This window comes from Pongo pygmaeus, chromosome 10, assembly GCF_028885625.2.
Source record: "Pongo pygmaeus isolate AG05252 chromosome 10, NHGRI_mPonPyg2-v2.0_pri, whole genome shotgun sequence".
NCBI lineage: Eukaryota > Metazoa > Chordata > Mammalia > Primates > Hominidae > Pongo > Pongo pygmaeus.
The window spans coordinates 28,090,187-28,112,980 of NC_072383.2; the positions used below are offsets into that span (position 1 = coordinate 28,090,187).

The 22,794-nt window shown below is 39.4% G+C and overlaps 2 protein-coding genes across 6 annotated transcripts in view; both read left to right on the plus strand.

The window, feature by feature from the left end:
* Nucleotides 1-250: 250 nt before the first annotated feature.
* On the plus strand, nucleotides 251-8,400 carry MED21 (mediator complex subunit 21). Of its 2 annotated transcripts, none has more exons than XM_054442896.2 (4): nucleotides 251-344; nucleotides 4,159-4,273; nucleotides 5,081-5,181; nucleotides 6,017-7,480. In XM_054442896.2, exons 1-4 carry the CDS (start codon nucleotides 303-305, stop codon nucleotides 6,191-6,193), a joined length of 435 nt encoding a protein of 144 aa, XP_054298871.1. In that variant the 5' UTR covers nucleotides 251-302; the 3' UTR covers nucleotides 6,194-7,480. The 2 variants fall into 2 exon arrangements, with proteins under 2 accessions (XP_054298871.1, XP_063528605.1); XM_063672535.1 differs by having other exon boundaries at nucleotides 288-344; nucleotides 5,066-5,181; nucleotides 6,017-8,400.
* LOC129009628 (liprin-beta-1-like) overlaps nucleotides 8,269-22,794 on the plus strand; it is a 155,400-nt gene continuing 140,874 nt past the window's right edge. For 3 of the 4 annotated variants that reach the window (XM_054442894.2, XM_063672534.1, XM_054442895.2), the window contains exon 1: nucleotides 21,589-21,784. The gene's annotated coding sequence lies outside the window, so the exon portion shown is untranslated. Of the gene's footprint in view, nucleotides 8,547-21,588; nucleotides 21,785-22,794 lie in introns of those variants that run through there. The other variant, XM_054442893.1, reaches the window with a different exon arrangement.

A 22,794-nucleotide genomic window follows, 5' to 3' on the forward strand; every position in this document is an offset into this window, starting at 1 on the left:
AATCTCTGAAGCCTTTAACACCTAACAACCCCAAGGGGAGTATTTCAGCTCTTGGACTGTATTTCAAAGCGATTGGACCCCAGATCATTTCCCCAGTTACTCAAAATATCTAGCCTCTCCTCAGGTGTAGCCCGCTCTAGAAAGGCCGCCTCGGGAGTACCACCCACTTCTGACGGGGCGGGGAGTTCTCTCCGACCCCACCCCTCCCAAGGACGCAGCCCTGTGATTGGCCATGACGCGTGCCAGAGCTGCCCAGTCGCGGAAGAGCAGCTGTTTTGGCGTCCGTTTGCTGCGGGAGAAACATGGCGGATCGGCTCACGCAGCTTCAAGACGCTGTGAATTCGGTGAGGAATTTCATTCGATTAGCCTCTGTCTTTCTCTTTCCTGAGGTAAAGCAAGGGAGGAAAGGGGCCCAAGAGGCAAAACTTGGAAGTGAGGAGCGGACTGAGAGACAGGGCTTCGGCATAAAGCGCTCTCTCGGGGGGCGCCACCGCGAACTCGGAGGTTTGAGGCCGGCTGCCGGGCTGTGCTTGAAGGTGCGGGAGGGAGCAGCCTCTTTCGCTTGAGGAGACCGGGAAGATCGTTCTTGTCCGGGTGAGGCCGCCAGGACCTGTGGGCTGCGCGGTCCTGTCGTGTTCCCTGAGGACAGTTTTATTTTCTTGTCAGTGGTAGTTACGGGATCTCTTTCTTTTGGGGGTTGGGAGGAGAAGCAGGAGCTTTTTTCTTTCCTCATCAATTTTAATCCACCAAGGGAGATCTCATGCTCTGGATGACTGGGTTTTTGTAATGAAATGTCAGCCGAGAGTATTCCTTCACCAGCGCTTTCAGGTTGGTGCGGGAGCGATGCTGAGGTGAGGTGAGAGATTTTTTTTCATCTTAGCTCGTTCCTTTGGGCCCAGAGTCTCCTTCCATCTCTTGTCTCTTGGCCATCCCTCAGAATACATCAGTTTGGGGACATCTTTATGATAGGAAATCTAATTCTCGTATGTCTTTCCGTTTATTTGAGTCTTTTTTCTTTTCTTTTCTTTTTTTTTCTTTTTTTTTTTTTTTTACTTTGGAGACAGTGTCTTTCGCCCAGGCTGGAGTGCAGTGGCGCGATCTCTGCTCACTGCACCCTCCGCCTCCCGGGTTCAAGCGATTCTCCTGTCTCAGCCAAACAAGTAGCTGGGATTACAGGCGCCCTCCACCACGCCCGGCCAATTTTTGTATTTTTAGTAGAGACGGGGTTTCACCATGTTGCCCAGGCTGGTCTCAAACTCCCGGCCTCAAGCGATCCTCCCGCCTCGGCCTCCCATAGTGCTGGGATTACAGGTGTGAGCCACCGTGCCGGGCCTACAAGTCCTTTTTAATGTCTCCCCCAAATTCTACTCTCTATTAAAGGCCAAGTCTTTTAAGTAGCACCCCAGCTTTGTTCCTTTTGGTTATTTTTCTTCCACACTATGCGTGAGTGGAAAGTAGAAGCAAAGCCAGAGGATGCGCAGACAGTCGTTGGTCCCTAATGAAGGAGTTATGTTCTGAGAAATGCATGGTTTTGGCGATAACTTTTTTTTTTGTTTTAATAAGTAGAAGTACAATGTAAAATAACGATAAAACAGTAAATACATAAACCAGTAACAAAGTCATTTAGTATCATTATCGAGTGTCGTGGACTGTACATAATTGTATGTGCTATGCTTTCTTGCACTGGCATTGCGGTAGGTTGATTTACAGCAGCATCACCACAAGCACTAAGGAACGCATTGCGCTACAGCGTTAGGACTGCTACGATGTCACCAGGCAATAAGAATTTTTCAGCTTCGTTATAACCATAGGGGACTGACATAATATGTGCATCCCGTTGACCAAGACGTCAATGGGTATTCCCATGCGGCAATGGGTGTACTTATTACCATTACGAGTTACATTGTTTTCTGTTAAATAGTTTTCCATTGATAGTTATGTTTCTCATTGTCTGATTGTGATTTAATGTCCTAGATAAGGGGCTAGAGAGAAAACATGCTGATAGGAAAACCTAAGTACCCGGTTTCCTTGCCAGTTTTTTTTTTTTCCTCACTGTAAGCTAATGACTTGGCATTTTTCTGAATACATCAGGCTTTGTACACTTGAAGAGTGTGAATCTACTTGTGATAAAACTGATCTACCTTGGGTGAATAACACTAGTTTTTAAGCTGAGAGGACCAGCCTGTAAGTGTTGAATTCACCAAGATAAATTCTACCCTGCAGGGACTTGGCTGGGCTGCCAGCCAGCCTTCCTCAGGGAACTACTCCTTTCAGGTTTTACAAAATCAAATTGTAATGATGCTGCTGGATAGAAATCTTATTTTAGGGAAAATTTCGCATATTCATACATGTCTTGTAACTAGAAGGATAATAAGGACAGAGTGAATATGGCCTTAACTCCAGGTTAGGCATAATGATAATTGGATTTTGGAGAAAAACCTTTAGGATAACTGGTATGAGTGCCTACTGTGTATAAGCACCATCATGTTTACAAAGAGATACTCCTAAAGGAGGTTAAAAAATGTCATATACTCAGGAGACATTTAAGTGATGGAAAAACAGTATGTGGTTAGGGAGTTATAATGAACTGAGTATTTTCAGCTTCGGGTTCTGACGTAAATTGGAATATGGAGTGATGTGAACCAAAATAGGGGGAATCTTAGCATTTATCCTAATCAGAATTATTTGTATAACTTTTAACATTTGTTCTACCCTCTGAAAACCGTGAGTGCAGAAGCTATGTCACATTCACTATGTCTCTATAGTGTTTATATGCAGTACTTTAGTTATTTTCCATAAATTTTTGTTGACTAAATGGATCATAAAAGCTTTTGAAGGATGGAAGAGATAGACACTGTGTTGAATATGTTTTTGTGTGTGTTTCCTCTATTACAACAATGCTGTAATAGGAGAATATCCAATTTAAAAATGAAAAATGCTACTTGGGTTAATAGAGCTAGGATTAGGATCTAGGTTTGTATAGCATCTGAGCACTTATTGCTCCATTACAATTAGCAAAACCTGGGCAAAGCCATTTAGTCATAAGTGACTTTATGACTAGTTAGGTAAATATGAAGGAGTAGTGGAAAACGAGTCAGTAGAGTTGACTTAGATTATTGAAAGCTTCAAAACAGCCTGAGTTGGAGATTTATCTTGAAGACAGTGGTGGAGTAAGCTCAAATGTTTTGATCAGGGTAAAATAAGTAACCTGGTGAACTGGAAAACAACGAGAAGACTATTGTAATAATTCTGGTGTGAGATAATTGGTTGAACTAAGCAACAATAATGATAGAAGGAAAAGAGGAAGATTTGTAGTATTAGCAGAATTTGAAGATCAAAGGAAAATAACAATCTGAAATTAGATTGGTTGACTAGGAGACTTTTAATACAAATTAAATATTAAAAAGAGGAAACAGTTGCCTTTGAGTTCTGTCATTGAAACAATGGCAGAGAAACCCAATGGAAATGCTTATTAGAAATAGGAGGTTTGAGAGGTCAAGACTAGGTGAGAGAAATTGGTAGGGAGGATAGGTGTATTTAATTTGGAGATGGTAAGGAATTGCTATTCTCAATTTTAAAAAGTACTTGAGTGCTTTTAGAGTACAAGAGTTTAAAAATTGAGTCTTGAACAAATACATTTCTGCTTACTTAAAGTGCTTTTCTGAGCAGCCTTTTCCTCACTATTTCTTTACACTTGTAACTACTCCAGTCTCAGAAAAGGAATCATATACTTTGTGCATGAGAAATAAATTTTTATTAAACATGGTGCCATAGATATTTACAAGTCAAATTTGCTCTTTTCCATCACTATCCCCAAAAAGTCTGTACTTGTGGCTTACGATAAGTATTGGCCAATGTTCTCTTATCATTTTACTATCACAAGAAAAGAAAGATTATTTTGTATTTCAACTGTTTCAACTAGATTTATATCAAATTTAACTTTACCTAGATTGATACCAAACTTGGTTTCTTTGCAGAATTAAAACGTTTAATCAACATTAATAATAACTGGCTTATTTTATCAACAATCACTCCTTTCTGTTTTATTCCCTTGCTCAGAGATTATCATTACAGAAACTTATTGTTGTTGCCATTACCAATAAAGTCCTTAAAACTGATAAGTCCTTTCTAACCTTGATATGTTTTCTTTGGCCTAAGCTTGCAGATCAGTTTTGTAATGCCATTGGAGTATTGCAGCAATGTGGTCCTCCTGCCTCTTTCAGTAATATTCAGACAGCAATTAACAAAGACCAGCCAGCTAACTCTACAGAAGGTAAACAGGTTTTCTTAGCTTCTCTTAGTTTGACTCTCACATTTTTTGTAATCCTTTAAAATTAGATTTCTTGAGAAATTCAGCTTATTTTATTTCTAAAAATATTGTTGTTTGAGGATATTACAAGTTTTGTTTGTTGTAAAAAATTTACAATTTACCTAACATAATTCTGGTTCATGTCAGATAATAGATTGTTACTCCTTTAGAGGAGAATTTGTATTAATTTAGCTGAGTGAGGGACCTTAACAAGGAAGGCATCCCATTTATAAATTTCTTTATTCAAGTGACCACTATATTGTCATAATAAATGAAATATACATTATGCTGAATTCCCAATTTGAGCTAAATGTGTAACAGGATTGGTGTATATTTTAATCATTAGAATCTTTTTTTTTTTTTTTTTTTTGTGAGATGGAGTCTTGCTCTGTCGCCTAGGCTGGAGTGCAGTGATGCGATCTTGTCTCACTGCAACTTTTGCCTCCCGGGTTCAAGGAATTCTCCTGCCTCAGCCTCCTGAGTAGCTGGGATTACAGGCGCATGCCACCACATCTGGCTAATTTTTGTATTTTTAGTAGAGATGGGGTTTCACCATGTTGGTCAGGCTGGCCTCAAACTCCTGACCTCATGATCCGCCTGCCTTGGCCTCCCAAAGTGCTGGGATTACAGGCGTGAGCCACCACGCTTGGCTGAATCATTAGAATCTTAGGGCAGAAAAAGCTATATGAAGTTTCTGGTTTCATTAACTTAAAATTTGTTTCCGAAAACTTGAGGTTTTCTAATATCCTAATCTAGCAGTATCTTCTCTAGAGTACGCCCAGCTTTTTGCAGCACTGATTGCACGAACAGCAAAAGACATTGATGTTTTGATAGATTCCTTACCCAGTGAAGAATCTACAGCTGCTTTACAGGTAAGCCTCTATTCCTTTGAGAATTTTACCAGTAATAGAGAATTTTGAATTAAAGAGGTAGATTTAATACCTTTTGTCTGTGTCCATTTGTGCTGCTATAACAACATACCTGAGACAGTAATTTATAAAGAACAGAAATTTATTTTCTCACAGTTCTGGAGTCTGGGAAGTCTAAGATCAAGGCATTTATTACTCACTGTGCATGAGTAATGAATTTTTATTAAACATGGTGCCATGTTTAGGGCCATGTTGAGGGCCTTCTTCCTGTTTCCTCACATGGCTGAAGGCAGAAGGGCAAAAGAGCAAGAGCTCCCTCTTCAACCTCAAGCCATATTTTAAGGGTACTAATTCCATCTATGAGAGCTCTGCCTTCATGACTTAATATCCTCTTAAAGGCCCCTTCCCTCTTAATACCATCACATTGGGGATTAGATTTTAATGTATGAATTTTGGAGGGGACGCATTCAAATCGTAGCAGCTTTTGTTTTATTCAAATTTCCATTATAAGGAAACCTCTTATTTTCCTCAATTTTGTCTCTTTTCCTAGTGAAGAATGAGAGGAGGGTGGCATTCTACATGTGGAGTAGAATAATGGTGTCTAAACATAGTGTGTAAGGGAGTCACTTACAGATATCTAGAGATCTCTAATTGAAAAGTCATTCTTTTTAATAATTCACATGGGGAAAATTCTTAAAAGTTATCTGATTTTTAGAATTTCTTTACTGAAAAATATATCACAATGATTGCAAAGTCATCCAGATTTAAAAATAAGTACATCTGCGACAGCTTCTCTCCTTCTAAACTCTAAAGATTTTAAAATTTGTGTCTTATAAAGGCTGCTAGCTTGTATAAGCTAGAAGAAGAAAACCATGAAGCTGCTACATGTCTGGAGGATGTTGTTTATCGAGGAGACATGCTTCTGGAAAAGATACAAAGTGCACTTGCTGATATTGCACAGTCACAGCTGAAGACAAGAAGTGGTACCCATAGCCAGTCTCTTCCAGACTCATAGCACCAGTGGATACCATGTGGCTTGAGAAAAGAACTATTTGAGTGCCATTAAGAATTCTGCATCAGACTTAGATACAAGCCTTACCAACAATTACAGAAACATTAAACACTATGACACATTACCTTTTTAGCTATTTTTAATAGTCTTCTATTTTCACTCTTGATAAATAAGCTTATAAAATCATGATTGAACCAGCTTTAAACTATCATACCATCATTTTTTAACTGAGTGAAATTATTAAGGCATATAATGCATTAATGAACATAATATAAGGAAACATATGTAAAATTCTGTTATGACATAATTTATGTCTCCATTTTGTTGTATTGGCCAGTACTTTTACAAATCAAAACATCTCTCAAGCCAGAGGAGAAGACAGTAAGAACAGACATAAGGGACATTTTAGTTTAGGCTAGTGTCCTGCCTCTTAGAGGTGGCATTGTGTAAATCTGAGCTTTGAGCAAAAAGTTTTGGAAATTGTGTTGCTTTTAAGAAATAGTGTGGCTGGATAAGAAAGTCACATTTATGCAAATGTTTCTTCTGCTACAACCTCATACCTGTTCTAGTTCATCTCCACGTTTATTTTACCAAGAAATCCTCTGTCAAGAGAATTTCCTTGCTGTTGTGAAAGAATTTTTCTACATCCTGAACTATTTTTCCTATTTCTTTTCACCTTGCTTTTTTTCATCCTTAATTTGCTTGTCATCACAGTGAAGTATGTTTTTTTGAATCATCAATTCTTTCTCATTCTCCATTTATCTGAAGGTTCTTTTGCCCTTATTAACCTCTCAACTTTTATTGCTGTATTCTAGTCAGACCAGAACATACTTCCACTACATCAGTTACTGGGCATCATTTCACGTCAGTTTATTATTGCCAAATAATTTGTGTCAGCATTTTCAACTATGGTTACTCATCCAACCCTTGGATCTCTTTGAGTCTACTGATTATCTCCACTGGAAAGGTGGAATTGAAATGTGGTCCACATTTTAACTGGCCATCTCCTGGGGCTGTATTTTTCAGAATATCCTGAGCTACATTTGCTGCAATCTGTTGCTATTCAGAGTTTAAGTTTCAGGAGAAAACAGGAACAATAGAACACTCTGCCTGTTATTTTTGTTGTAATCAAGCTTTTCCACAGTTCTTGAAAAGTACTATGTTTCAAATTTCAGGAACACCAGCATTAGCTGTAAAAGTTGCAGCAATTTATTGGCTAGTCATAGAAAATTTTTGAACTTTTAACTGTGTATTTTAATTGATGTTTATTAAAAACACTTTGCTATCACAGATATTTGGCATAAATCTGTACTCTTCATTATAGTTTTGCGGGGAGAGAAGATTCAATCAGAAAACTTTTTCAAAGTACCTAAGTATTATAAAGGAGTCAAAAAGGTACAAATAGAAAAGGTCAAGACATTTTTCAAATGAGGGAAAACTAACAGGATTTATCACTAGTAAACCTGCTCTAAAAGAATTGTCAAGGGAAGCTTTTTAAAAAGAAGGGAAGTTATAGCAGAAGGAAACTTAGAATGGCAGGAATAAAGAAGGCATAATGTATAGGGTAAATATAATAGACTTGAGGTTTTAAAAATTACATTTGTTATTTGAAAGAAAAAATTAACATTGTTTTATGTGATTCTCTGTAGAGGATATACAGGTTTTTTTTTGTTCTTGTTTCTGTTTTTTTACGGTGAAGTCTCTGTCACCCAAGCTGAAGTGCAGTTCTGTGATCATGGCTCACTGCAGCTTCAACCTGGGTTCAGGTGATCATCCCACTTCAGCCTCTTCAGTAACTGGGACTACAGGCATGTACTACCACGTCCAGCTAATTTTTTTTTTTTTTTTTTTTTTAGAGATGGAGTCTCACTCTGTTGCCCAGGCTAATGCCAAACTGCTGACCTCAAGATATTGATACTATACAGTAGACTGTAAGAAATTAAGTATTTGTATCATCCCTAGAGCAACACAGATTTTTCCCTAAAAAACTACAGATTATTTTCAAAAGCATTAATAAATTAAGGTGGAATACTAAAAAAGATTCAAGTAACCCAGGAACGAGAAATAGAATAAAACAATAGTAAACCTAAATTTTATTTTATTTCATTAATACAGCAATAATTAAATGTCAATGATCTAAGCTGATTTAAATCTAAAAACTGGATAAGAAGCTGTGGCTTGTAATTAAAAATAGACCTTTATTCACTAGACGTACAGTTTGCTTTTTTCAAATGTTAAGAAAAGTTTAATATCCTGCTTCTCTATTTCAGTTCTAGGGGCACCACCATCAGTTAACCCTAAAGATTTCTGTGGGTGAAACCATTTTGATTACCATCTTGCTCTGCTGCCAGTTATGGTAACCAAACTCTCTTTTGTTTCTGGATGCTAAATCTTTCCACTTGTGCCTTAACTACATCCTAACTCCTGTCATCTCCATTGAATTTAAGGGCCAATTTCTTTTTTTGAGATGAAGTTTCACTCTTGTCCAGGCTGGAGTGCAATGGCACGATCTTGGCTCACTGCAACCTCTGCTTCTCAGGTTCAAGTGATTCTCCTGCCTCAGCCTCCCAAATAGCTGGGATTACAGGCATGCACCACCATGCCTGGCTAATTTTGTATTTTTAGTAGAGACAGGGTTTCTCCATGTTGGTCAGGCTGGTCTGGAACTCCCAACCTCAGGTGATCCACCCGCCTCAGCCTCCCAAAGTGCTGGGATTACAGGCATGAGCCACTGCGCCCGGCCAGGAGCCAATTTCAATGGGAGTATCCTTTACTATCATTCCTGACCTGTGATAATAGCCATTAGGGCCTTTCAAGAATAGTACCCCCTGCCAATGATTTTTTTTTTAAAGCCTTAATGAAGAGAGTGTCCTCTGGATCCTTCCAGAGAAGATGGGATGTGAGTAAGTTATGTATAATAATTTTACCCCAAAATATCTGTGTCCTTGATACCATTCCCTGTATACCAAGGAAGGATATTCTGGCATTTCACTTTGATTTAATGTAAGTAAACCCTGTGTCTAGGCATTAGTTAACCAAGTGACTACAAGTGATAAGTAACTTTTACCATAGACTGTCAATTACCTTGGCAATGGAAACATTATTGCCTTTTAATCCAGTCAGATCAGAGAACAAATTCCAGATTTCCATCCTTAAAATTCTGTGTCTCTGCTACCACTTCTGGTAGCAAAACATGTCAGTGTGAGGTAGAGTCAATGGAATGTAGCCATGAAAAAAAAATACTACTACAAACATTACAGGAATAAGGAATTTGATCAAGGAATTAGCATTTACACAAAATATGGGAGGAGTTAGGGAAGTGAAAGAATGAAAGGAGAAAGGGGATTAAAAAAAAATCACTAACCACATCACCCTAAAGCCCTTATTGCTAAACGAGGTTATTGTAGTGCCAGTTAAGTCCAGGTCAGCCAAGGCATGCATACCCCTTAGCCCCACGTGGAAAGCTGTGTGGATATGACTGTTGGATTAGGGGGTTCTCAAAGCCAAAATGGATTTATCAGCAATGACCTTACTGCCTGGTACCCAGTTTTGAGAGGACCAAAAACGACAGATGTGTCTTGCGTTCCCTGGTCCCTCTTTCTTCTTTTACCCATATCTAAGTTGTTTAAAGGAGAAAAATCCTTAGGTTGAAGCCATATTCTCTCTATTCTTGAAGGACCATAGACTCTACACCCCTGTTGAAATTATCTGGAAGCCTATGGGAAAGGAGGAATGAAAAGCTTCTTGATGTCTTTGAATACAGGTGCCTAAGTTACTATCATAACTGGTCCAGTAAGGAGAAGGGGCACCTGAATTCAACTTGGGGGCTGGGCAAGGCAATCAGTGAGGTGGGGAGATAAATATAACTTGATAGCTAAGACCCTTCAGGTTGGCTTGATGATGCATTGTGATCATGGCTTCTCCTTCAGATATGTTGCTGGAATAGATATCCTTATACTTGTAATTCCCCTATACACAAATGCCAGCAAGAATAGTCCCATTGAGGACATGCTAAATGTAGAGAGGTAGTAGTATGACATGTAAAACACTCCCCAACTTGTCTCCCTGTCTCCTGCTTATGTGGTACTTGGCCACTGACTACAGTATTAACCTTTACTTGAGCCCTGTGCTTCTGGAAAATAGTGACAGTTAAGAAATCCCTCCTTGTTACATTTCAGGAAATGGCTTATTGCAAAGAACCACTAGAACTGTGAGTAACACCTTCATTTACCTATGATAAAGCCAGACTCAGACTCTCCAAATCCCATTCTTTGCCTCAAAATAATTAGTTGAACTGTTTGTCCCTATAGACTAATCTGGACAAATGCCCTTTAACTTGACCCAGTTTAATGCTTCTCCCTTCCCCATAAGCCACTGGACTTTGATCCACCCTCAGCCTGAGCCAGCACTGGACTGTGGAATAGTCCCTCCTTAACTACCCCTCCTGAAAATTGACTAGCCACCAGGAAGGACGTTCCCTACTCAACTGTCCCATTAACGTCACCTGCTCCTCTCCTCCACATTAGTTTTTTTTCTAGCCTGTTTATTCCTCCCTGTAAGAGAGAAAGAGAAAAGCCTGTTTCTATCTGATCTTTGAGATGCTTGCAGATCTTACCTTTGAAGCATTCTCCTTATTGCAATAGTCTCCCTGACCCTATTGCAATAGTTCCTCTCTCCCTGTTTGTATTCATCCATTCGGGCTGCTATATATAGCAAAATACCATAAGCTGATAGCTTATAGACAATATAAATTTACTTCCCACAGTTCTGAATCCCGGGAAGTCAAAGATCAAAGTGCTGGTAGGTCTGGTGTCTGGCGGGGCACCTTCTCACTGTCCTCACGTGGTAGAAGAAGCAAGGGAAACTCTTGGGCCTCTTTAGAGGTACTAATCCCACTCATGAGGCCTTTACCTTCTTGACCTAATCATTTTTCAAAGGCTCGACCCATCATCATTCGTATGTTAGGATTTCAACATACAAATTTGTGGGGTTGGGAGGGATACAAGCATTCAGAGCATAGCACTATTTTAATAATCATTTCAAATAGAGTCATTCTGTACCCAGTCTGGATTTTTGTTTGTTTTACTTGACCTCATTCACTTGGGTAGGAAAAAAATCTCATGGACTCATTGATAGCCCCAGGGGTAAGATTGGGGCAGAAAGAGCAGAGGCACTCATTTACTATGAGGTAAGAAATCTGTTTCAGATCACCTTGTGTGCAATTCAGGATAAAATTTAATAAAGGTGAATAGTAAAAATCCAATACTAAGAGATATAACTCAGGAGTCAAAAGAAGGAATCAGAAAGATCAGAGCATACTTCGGAATGTAATGAAAACAAACTGTACATAGAAACTTGTGGTATTTGGCCAAGACAGCATGTAGGAGAAAATGCAAGTATTACCTTTCTTGCTTGTATTAGGATAAAAAGCTGAAAATTAACAAGCTAAGTATCTAACTGAAAGAGAAAGAAAGAAGAAATAATAAAGATAACAGCAGAAATTAAGAAAACAACCATACCATAGAATAAACAAAGCCCAAAGTTGAGATTCAAAAAGAGTATGGCTGAAAAAAGAGTTTTGGCTATTGATTGAATTATTTACAATTTAAATGGTCCTTTAAATCCTTCAAACTTAATCCTTTAAACTTCAAAAAAAGTTTAAATTTGGCTAACGCGGCGACTCACACCTGTAGTCCCAGCACTTTGGGAGGCAAAGGTGGGTGGATCACCTGAGGTCAGGTGTTCAAGACCAGCATGGCCAACATGGAGAAAGCCCGTCTCTACTAAAAATACAAAAAATTAGCCAGGCGTGGTGGTGGGCGCCTGTAATCCCAGCTACTCGGGAGGCTAAGGCAGGAGAATCGCTTCAGCCTGGGAGGTGGAGGTTGCAGTGAGCCGAGATTGCGCCATTGCACTCCAGCCTGGGCAACAAGGGCAAAACTCCGTCTCAAAAAAAAAGTTTAATATATAATTTAATAAATTTAAATAGATAAACAAGGTCTCACTCTTGTCTTCCAGGCTGCAGTGCAGTGGCACAATCACAGTTCATTGCAGCCTTGACCTCCTGGGCTCAAGCTATCCTCCCACCTCAGCCTCCCGAGTAGCTGGGATGGCAGGCTTATTCCACCAGCTAATTTTTGTATTTTTAGTAGAGATGGGGTTTCGCAGTGTTGCCCAGGCTTATCTCAAACTCCTGGGCTCAACCAATCTGCCCATTTCGACCTCCCAAAGTGCTGGGATTACATGCATGAGCCACCACACCCGATTTGACTCAATAGTCAAAACTCTTTTTTGGAGACGGAGTTTCACCCTTGTCGCCCGGGCTGGAGTGCAGTGGCATGATCTCAGCTCACTGCAACCTCCATCTCCCGGGTTCAAGTGATTCTCATGCCTCAGCCTCCTGAGTAGCTGGGATTACAGGCACCTGTCACCACGCCTGGCTAATTTTTGTATTTTTTGTAGAGACAGGGTTTCACCATGTTGACCAGGCTAGTCTTGAACTCCTGACATTAGGTGATCCGCCTGCCCCCGGCCTCCCAAAGTGTTGAGATTACAGGCGTGAGCCACTGCGCCCGGCTGTCAAAACTCTTAATTAGCCTGGTGTGGTAGTGCATGCCTGAAGTTCCAGCTACTCAGTTGGGAGGATCGCTTGAACCTGGGAGGTACAGGTTGCAGTGAGCTGTGATCATGACACCACACACCAGCCTGGTGACAGACTTGTCGACAGACCCTGTCTCAAACAAAACAAAAACAAAAGGCAGTAATAAAACCTTCAGCCCCCAAGCCTAGAGAGTTTTATTAATGAGAATAATGAGTTGTGAGTTTTGCTAAATATGCCATGTTTCTTTGAATTCCAGTTTTATACAGAAAGTATAAAGCTCTTGCCAAAATTTTACAGTAACAGTACAAAAATTAAAAATAACTAAATCTCACTCTTAAACATAGAAAAATAGCAAATTAGAGACAGTGGGTATTAACAATTGCATATATCACAATAAATGTATGTTTAATCTCAGGAATGCATGGCAGTTCTATCTTTAGAAAATGTATTTTTTGTATTTTTATCAATTTAGAGATGCCCTTTTGAAAAAACGTATTACAAATTGGAATATTCAAAGGGCAGCTGTTTTATTTTCATCCTTGCTGAAACATAAAATAATGACATGTTTTAAAATTGATAGAATCTTTGATTTGATCAAATATGGTAATGTAATTTGCCATTCTAACAGATCAAAATCAGAATCAGTATGATCATCTATCTTGATTTGCAAGAAGCATTTGATAAAATGCAAAATCCATTTATGAAAAAGCTCTTGGCAAAGGAGAAACAGCAAAGAATTTTTAAAATATAAAGGGTGTGTACAAAACTGTAGTGACCACCTTACTGAAAGGTCAAACTTGTTCCCTTTCAGCTTGGGAATAGGACAGAGCTTCATATTAAGACCACCACATCTACTCATCTTTGAGCTGGTGATTCTCACCAACACATCTAAGCATGAAAGGAATAAAAATTATAAGATAAAAAGGAAACAAAACTCTCATTATTTAAAGATGATATAATTACATAGAAAATCAAGAAGATTCCATGGATAGGCTTCCCAAAAAACAATATGTAACATACCAGCAACAAATGGTAAGAAAAACAGGTTGTTTTTTTTTCTTAAAGTACATTTTCAGTGACATTAAATAATAAGGATTCAGGAATACAATGAATATAACAAAAATCTAAGCTATCTAGGAATGCATATAACAAAAAAATTATAAAGCTTCATTTAAAACATTTTTAAACAAGTAGAAAGTAATACCATCTTTGTGGAACAGAGTCAGTATTGTAAATGTGTCAGTTTTCTTCAACTGGTCCATAGACAACACAATTTTAACTAAAATTCCAATTGGGATTTCTGTGGAACTTGATTAGTTAGGGCCAAAAGTAATCAAGATATTCATGAGGAAGGATAACAGAATGGCAAAACTTGCTTTAATAATTTGTGCAGGGATAGACAAATACTGTACACCAGTCTCTCAATAGGGAGATCAAAACCAAATTCACAGACATGAAAAGTCGATTTATGACAGATGATGTTGCAGTCCCTGGGGAAAGAATGGAAATGGTGCTAGAATAATTGGTTTATATATGTGTTTCTATATATGTATATGCCATTACATTAAAGTCAGTGCCTATGGAGTTTGGGAGGAGTGATCAAAATGTTCTGGAATTAGATGTGATGTTTGCCCAACTCTGTGAATATACTAAGCACCACTGAATTGTATATTTTTAAAGCATGGTATGTGAATAATATCTCAATAAAGCTGTTATAAAAAATATTTTAAAAATCCCAGCACTTTGGGAGGCTGAGGCGGGCGGATCATGAGGTCAGGAGTTCAAGACCAGCCCGACCAACATGGTGAAACCCCGTCTCTACTAAAAATACAAAAATTAGCCGGACGTGGTGGCACGTGCCTGTAATCTAAGCTACTCAGGTGGCTGAGGCAGGAAAATCGCTTGATCCCTGGAGGCGGAGGCTGCTGTGAGCCGAGATCATGCCACTGGCACTCCATCCAGCCTGGGCAACAGAGCGAGACTCCATCTCAAAAAAAGAAAAAAATTAAAAAATCAATGACGGCCAGGTGCAGTGGCTCACACCTGTAATCCCAGCACTTTGGGAAGCCGAGGTGGCGGATCACCTGAGGTCGGGAGTTTGAGACCAGCCTGACCAACATGGAGAAACCCCATCTCTACTAAAAGTACAAAATTAGCGGGGCGTGGTGGTGCATGCCTGTAATCCCAGCCACTGGCGAGACTGAGGCAGGAGAAAAACTTGAACCCAGGAGGCAGCCGTTGTGGTGAGCCAAGAACGCGCCATTGCACTCCAGCCTGGGTAACGAGCGAAATTCCATCTCAAAAAAAAAAAATCAATGCCAGACCAATTGAAAACTTAACATGCGAAGGGCAAGTATTGAAGACCAAACAGATAGCAATATTTCACCACAAGAGGGCAGTTTGACCCTGAACTTTGGTGTGTGTTTGTTTTGAGATGGAGTCTTGCTCTGTTGCCCAGGCTGGAGTGCAGTGGCGCGATCTTGGCTCACTGCAACCCTCCACCTCCCAGGTTCAAGTGATTATCCTGCCTCAGCCTCCCGAGTAGCTGGAACTACAGGCACGTGCCACCACGACCGACTAATTTTTTGTGTTTTTAGTAGAGACAGCGTTTCACCATGTTAGCCAGGATGGCCTTGATCTCCTGACCTTGTGATCCGCCCACCTCAGCTTCCCAAAGTGCTAGGATTACAGGCATGAACTTTGATTTTATACAGGAAGTGGTTGGAGGAAATGGTTGGAAAGGATGTTTCATGACTCAAAAGACTACTGGGGATTAGCTAGCTTGATAGCAGTAGCCACAAGTTAAGATTACCCTGGAATCCAGTCAAAGCTGGTGTCATGATTCTAGTTTGAACTAGTATCTTCCTGGAGCCAGTAACATGAATATGATGACCAAATGTTTATTTCATCTGAAAACAAAAGATTATGGACACAACTTCGTGGTATGTGTCCATTTAGGCCCACCATAAAGAAGTGAAGCACTGGCATCAACCACAAAGAAAGTTATATGAGCACTTTGTCTGGATGATAAATTATCTTCTATGTGCATGTGCATGTGTTGTGTATGTTGACAGGCCACACATCAGAAACTGCCACTTCATAGCTGAAGGACAGTCCTATATGGAAACACAGTATAAAAGTGTGATTAATAATATAGGCTTTTGTCCCTCCCAGCCCCGGCATTGCCACTGAATTGTGTGACCTTGGGCAAATTACCTATGTTCCAGTGCAACTGTAAAATGAGGATAATATTAGTAATTACCTCATGGTATTTGTTCCTTCTTTTTTTTTTTTTATTATACTTTAAGTTCTAGGGTACATGTGCACAATGTGCAGGTTTGTTACATATGTATACATGTGCCATGTTGGTGTTCTGCACCCATTAACTCGTCATTTACATTAGGTATATCTCCTAATGCTATCCCTCCCCCATTCCCCCACCCCACGACAGGCCCCAGCGTGTGATGTTACCCTTCCTGTGTCCAAGTGTTCTCCTTGTTCAATTCGCACCTATGAGTGAGAACATGCAGTGTTTGGTTTTCTGTCCTTGCGATAATTTGCTCAGAATGATGGTTTCCAGTTTCATCCATGTCCCTACAAAGGACATGAACTCATCCTTTTTTATAGCTGCATAATATTCCATGGTGTATATGTGCCACATTTTCTTAATCCAGTCTATCACTGATGGACATTTGGGTTGGTTCCAAGTCTTTGCTATTGTGAATAGTGCTGCAATAAACATATGTGTGCATGTGTCTTTATAGCAGCATAATTTATAATCCTTTGGGTATATACCCAGTAATGGAATGGCTGGGTCAAATGGTATTTCTAGTTCTAGATCCTTGAGGAATTGCCGCACTGTCTTCCACAATTGTTGAACTAGTTTACAGTCCCACCAGCAGTGTAAAAGTGTTCCTATTTCTCCACATCCTCTCCAGCACCTGTTGTTTCCTGACTTTTTAATGATTGCCATTCTAACTGGTGTGAGATAAACTTCTCCGAGCTAAAGGAAGAAGTCTGAACCCATCAGAAAGAAGCTAAAAACCTTGAGAAAAGATTAGATGAATGGCTAACTAGAATAACCAGTGTAGAGAAGTCCTTAAATGATCTGATGGAGCTGAAAATAATGGCACGAGAACTATGTGACAAATGCACAAGCTTCAGTAGCCGATTTGATCAACTGGAAGAAAGGGTATCAGTGATTGAAGATCAAATGAATGAAATGAAGCGAGAAGAGAAGTTTAGAGAAAAAAGAGTAAAAAGAAATGAACAAGCCTCCAAGAAATATGGGACTATGTGAAAAGACCAAATCTACGTCTGATTGGTGTACCTGAAAGTGATGGGGGGAATGGAACCAAGTTGGAAAACACTCTGCAGGATATTATCCAGGAGAACTTCCCCAACCTAGCAAGGCAGGCCAACATTCAAATTCAGGAAATACAGAGAACGCCACAAAGATACTCCTCGAGAAGAGCAACTCCAAGACACATAATTGTCAGATTCACCAAAGTTGAAATGAAGGAAAAAATGTTAAGGGCAGCCAGAGAGAAAGGTCTGGTTACCCACAAAGGGAAGCCCATCAGACTAACAGCTGATCTCTTGGCAGAAACTCTACAAGCCAGAAGAGAGTGGGGGCCAATATTCAACATTCTTAAAGAAAAGAATTTTCAACCCAGAATTTTATATCCAGCCAAACTAAGCTTCATAAGTGAAGGAGAAATAAAATCCTTTATAGACAAGCAAATGCTGAGAGACTCTGTCACCACCAGGCCTGCCCTAAAAGAGGTCCTGAAGGAAGCGCTAAACATAGGAACAACCAGTACCAGCCACTGCAAAAAACATGCCAAAATGTAAAGACCATCAATGCTAGGAAGAAACTGCATTAACTAACGAGCAAAATAACCAGCTAATATAATGACAGGATCAAATTCACACATAACAATATTAACCTTAAATGTAAATGGGCTAAATGCTCCAATTAAAAGACACAGACTGGCAAATTGGATAAAGAGTCAAGACCCATCAGTGTGCTGTATTCAGGAGACCCATCTCATGTGCAGAGACACACATAGGCTCAAAATAAAGGGAGGGAGGAAGATCTACCAAGCAAATGGAAAACAAAAAAAGACAGGGGTTGCAATCCTAGTCTTTGATAAAACAGAATATAAACCAACAAAGATCAAAAGAGACAAAGAAGGCCGTTATATAATGGTAAAGGGATCAATTCAACAAGAAGAGCTAACTGTCCTAAATATATATGCACCCAATACAGGAGCACCCAGATTCATAAAACAAGTCCTTAGAGACTTATAAAGAGACTTGGACTCCCACACAATAATAATGGGAGACTTTAACACCCCACTGTCAACATTAGACAGATCAACAAGACAGAAAGTTACTAAGGATATCCAGGAATTGAACTCAGCTCTGCACCAAGCGGACCTAATAGACATCTACAGAACTCTCCACCCCAAATCAACAGAATATACATTCTTCTCAGCACCACATTGCACTTATTCCAAAATGGACCACATAGTTGGAAGTGAAGCACTCCTCAGCAAATGTAAAAGAACAGAAATCACAACAAACTGTCTCTCAGACCACAGCACAATCAAATTAGAACTCAGGATTAAGAAACTCACTCAAAACCGCTCAACTACATGGAAACTGAACAACCTGCTCCTGAATGACTACTGGGTACATAACGAAATGAAGGCAGAAATAAAGGTGTTTTTTGAAACCAATGAGAACAAAGACACAACATACCAGAATCTCTGGGACACATTTAAAGCAGTATGTAGAGGGAAATTTATAGCACTAAATGCCCACAAGAGAAAGCAGGAAAGATCTAAAATTGACACCCTAACATCACAATTAAAAGAACTAGAGAAGCAAGAGCAAACACATTCAAAAGCTAGCAGAAGGCAAGAAATAACTAAGATCAGAGCAGAACTGAAGGAAATAGAGACACAAAAACCCTTCAAAAAAGCAATGAATCCAGGTGCTGGATTTTCGAAAAGATCAGCAAAATTAATAGACCGCTAGCAAGTCCAATGAAGAAAAGAGAAGAATCAAATAGATGCAATAAAAAATGATAAAGGGGATATCACCACTGATCCCACAGAAATACAAACTACCATCAGAGAATACTATAAATACCTCTACGCAAATAAACTAGAAAATCTAGAAGAAATGGATAGATTCCTGCACACATACACCCTCCCAAGACTAAACCAGGAAGAAGTTGAATCCCTAAATAGACCAATAACAGGCTCTGAAATTGAGGCAATAATTAATAGCCTACCAATCAAAAAGAGACCTCATGGTATTTTTATGGAATGTAAATCAGTTTATAGATGAGCAGGAGTCCAGTATCATCCTTTAAGATATATCTGGTTTTTATAGGGTCAGACCGGTGAATTAAGTAGGCACTTGATGGGGATCACAGTGCCTGCAACTTTTGGGTCTTTAAGGATGACTTTAACGTCTACCATAGTCCCAGGCAATATTGTTTTTAATTTACAATTTTTTTTACATTTTTACAATTATTTATAATATTTGTCTTTTATGTACAATATTGTCAATGCTGTATTCTTTTAAAATTTACTATATTGGCTGAGACAGGATGAGAGGGACAGTTTCAGAGTCTCCACTTGGCTTTCCCCACTTCCGTAGCTCTTATACCATTGGTTAAGAAACCAGTGTGGGGGTTGTGCTAACTACAAAGTCAGTGACCAGGGAAATAATCGCTGATGGGTCATGAAACCAGTGGACCTACTGTGAGTGGGATCTTTGCAAGGACCCCATGTATCATCTGGCAACCATAACCCTTTTCCCCAACAAGGTGGCCGTGATAGTGCCCCTTTGAATTAATTCTGCATTAATTCTTAGGTATTAATGTCAAAAGAGACTCTGCCACCAACAAACTCCTCTAAATGCCTTGGCTTGTCTCTTTCCCTTGTATACAGTAACCTGAGTAAATGGCCACAAGTCTCTTTGGGATAGGTATGAGAGAATCATTGTAAACACTTGCATTATAGGGTTTTTCTCATGCAAGATCCTCATTGTTGTTCAGTCACTGGGTTCTGAATCTGAAAAAGGTCTCAAGTTCTGAAACAGGGAAGAGATCATGACTTTTTGTTGGGAAGTTCTCAGGATTTTAGTCATCTATCTTTGTTGTGTATCATATGGCATGTACTCTTTGTGTCTGGCTTCTTTCATTAAGTACAATGATTTTGAGATTTACACATATTGTTAGTGCATCGATCTTTTTATTTTTGAATAGCATCCCATTTAATTGATTCCATTGATTGCAATGCTGCCCATCTCTCTTGCCCGTAGGGACTCATGTTCTCTTAATCTTCGTAGCTCTCCGAGGGTTGGAAACTCCATTACTTGCTACTCAAGACTTTGCTGTTATTACAGTAATTAAGCCTATTTTGGTTTTGATGGTTTAGATTTGCCACCAGGCACCTTTTGTTTGGGGATCCTGTTATTCCCATTGCCATCATGTAGTGTAGTTTGGTACCAACATCAACCGTCAGACTTAGCCACTGGTGTCTAGAACCAGCTCTCACAAGATGGATTTATTTTCATCAACTCTCACAAGATTGTTACATTTTTTGAAATTTTATGAACCAGTTGTTAGCCAAGATGTTGAGTGTAATATGACAGGAGAATGATCCATCCCTCTGTCGATATACTCTCCCTTATCCAACATTATTCTTGACTGCATTTTCACGTGCCAGTCTCGTGTATTTTCTCAGCTCCTGATGGTACATCTTAACTAGGACCTGCAGCACCTTTTCCTCCATAACAGGCCCAGCACCCCCAAGCTGTGTTATATCATGATTGATCCTAATTTTTTATTGGGTAGCCAGAATGTGAGGTGGGAGTTGCCTTACTCTGTTCTCACATTGCTATAAGGAAATACCTGCGATTAGGTAATTGATAAAGAAAAGAAGTTTAATTGGCTCACTTTTCTGCAGGCTATACAGGAAGCACAATGCTAACAAGTGCTTGGCTTCTGCGGAGGCCTCAGGAAACTTACAACCATGGCAGAAGGTGAAGGGGGAGCAGGCATATCACATGGCCAGAGCAAGAGCAAGAAAATGAGGGGGAGATGCTTTTAAATGACCAGATCTTACAAGAGCTCACTCACTATTGTGATGACAGTACCAAGACGATGGTGCTAAGCCATTCATGAGAAATCTGCCACCGTGATCCAATCACCTCTGACCATGGCCTACCTCCAACATTGGGGATTTTTTATATGAGATTTGGGTGGGGACACACATCTAAAGTATATCAGGTGTGTATCCTGGGCAGAGGTGGGTGGGTGGGGGGTGGCTTTTATCTTGCAAAGCAGAGGACTTGGCATCATCTTCCGGGAAATGGTAGAGCTAACCTTTAAGAGAGGGAGAGGAGAAGGCTGCTTGTGCCAGCCCAGAGGAATCGGGAATTGTGATTCAAGATTTTCAGCATATTAACCAAGAGGACCCATTCTAAGTCTTAAGATCACAGTCCTTCCCATCAGTACCCTCCCTGACCTTGATGAAGCCAACTTGCCTGAGTTGAGAATCATATATTTCTAGAGCTTGTTCACTACTCTTGGAATTAAAGGCTGAATCTGATCCTCAGTTTTTTCTGCCTCCAGACTACAAGAGATGAGCATCTGCTCCCAAAAAGGCCTTCTAGCTTTCACACTTTGCCTTCAGTCGATGATTAATAACCTTAGCCTTTCATTTTTCCCCCGAAGTATTCATTGATAGCATTTAGCAACCATCATATTCCAGTTTTTTGGTTTGTTTACAGATTTATTGAAGTTTAATTGATGACAATAAACTGCATATGTGTTTGTGTGTGTGTGTGTAGTGCACAATTTGCTAAGTTTTTGTTTGTTTTTGTTTTTGAGACAGGGTCTTGCTCTGCCACACAGGCTGGAGTGCAATGGCACAGTCATAGCTCACTGCAACCTCAACCTTCCACATCTGGTAAGTTTTGACATATATCTATGAAGCCATTATCAAAATCAAGACAACAAACATTTCATCAACCCCAAAAGTTTCCTCCTGCTCCTTTTAGTTTTATCCTTCCTTCTATCCCCAGGTAACTCCTGATTTGCTTTCTGATAGGTTAGTTTGCATTTTCTAGAATTTTATATAAATGGAATAATGCAGCATGTATTCTTTTTTTTTTTTGGTCTGGCTACGTTCATTAAGTATAATGATTTTGAGATTTATATATCTCGTTGATGTATCAATCTTTATTGTTGAATAATGTATCCCATTTAATAGATCTATCAAATGTGTTTATCCGTTGATCTGTTGATGGACATTTGGGCTATTTCCAGGTTTGGGCTATTACGAATAAAGCTGCTATGAATATTCGTATACAAGTCTTTGTGTGGACATGTTCCCTTATTTCTTGAATAAATATGTAGGAGTGGAATGGCTGGGATATTTGGTAAAAGTGTTTTAAGTTTTCAAGAAAGTGCCAATCTATTTTCCAGTCATTGTACTCTTTTGCGTTCTCATCAGCAGTGTATGAGAGTTCCAGCTCCCCCACACCTTCACCCGCAGTGGACAAAGTCTTTTAACTTTAGCCATTCTAGTGGGTGTATAATGGTAACTCATTGTAGTTTTTTCATTTCATTTTTAAATTGAGGTACAATTGACATACAATGAACTGCACCTATTTAAACTGTACAATTTGATGAGTTTGACATGTGTATATACCAATGAAACCAACACAATCAAGATGATAAATATATTCATCACCCTCAAAAGTTTTCTCATACTCCTATGAAATTCTATCTTCTCTCCCCTCCTTGCTCCTGCTTCCCTACCCCAGATAACCACTAATCTTCCTTCTGTCATTATAGATTAGTTTGCATTTTCTAGAGTTTTATATAAATGGAATCTACAGTATGTACTTTATATGTATCAATAGGTCATGCCTTTTTGTTACTTAGATCTTTGTTACTGTGACATATTTCACTGTA

Bases quoted from the DNA above. Each gene is read 5' to 3' on its own strand.
- MED21 (XM_063672535.1), top strand. From the start codon at position 303: ATGGCGGATCGGCTCACGCAGCTTCAAGACGCTGTGAATTCG. The intron at 4,274-5,065 runs GTAAACAGGTTT...ATCCTAATCTAG, and splicing joins GCCAGCTAACTCTACAGAAG to CAGTATCTTCTCTAGAGTAC. The intron at 5,182-6,016 runs GTAAGCCTCTAT...TGTCTTATAAAG, and splicing joins AATCTACAGCTGCTTTACAG to GCTGCTAGCTTGTATAAGCT.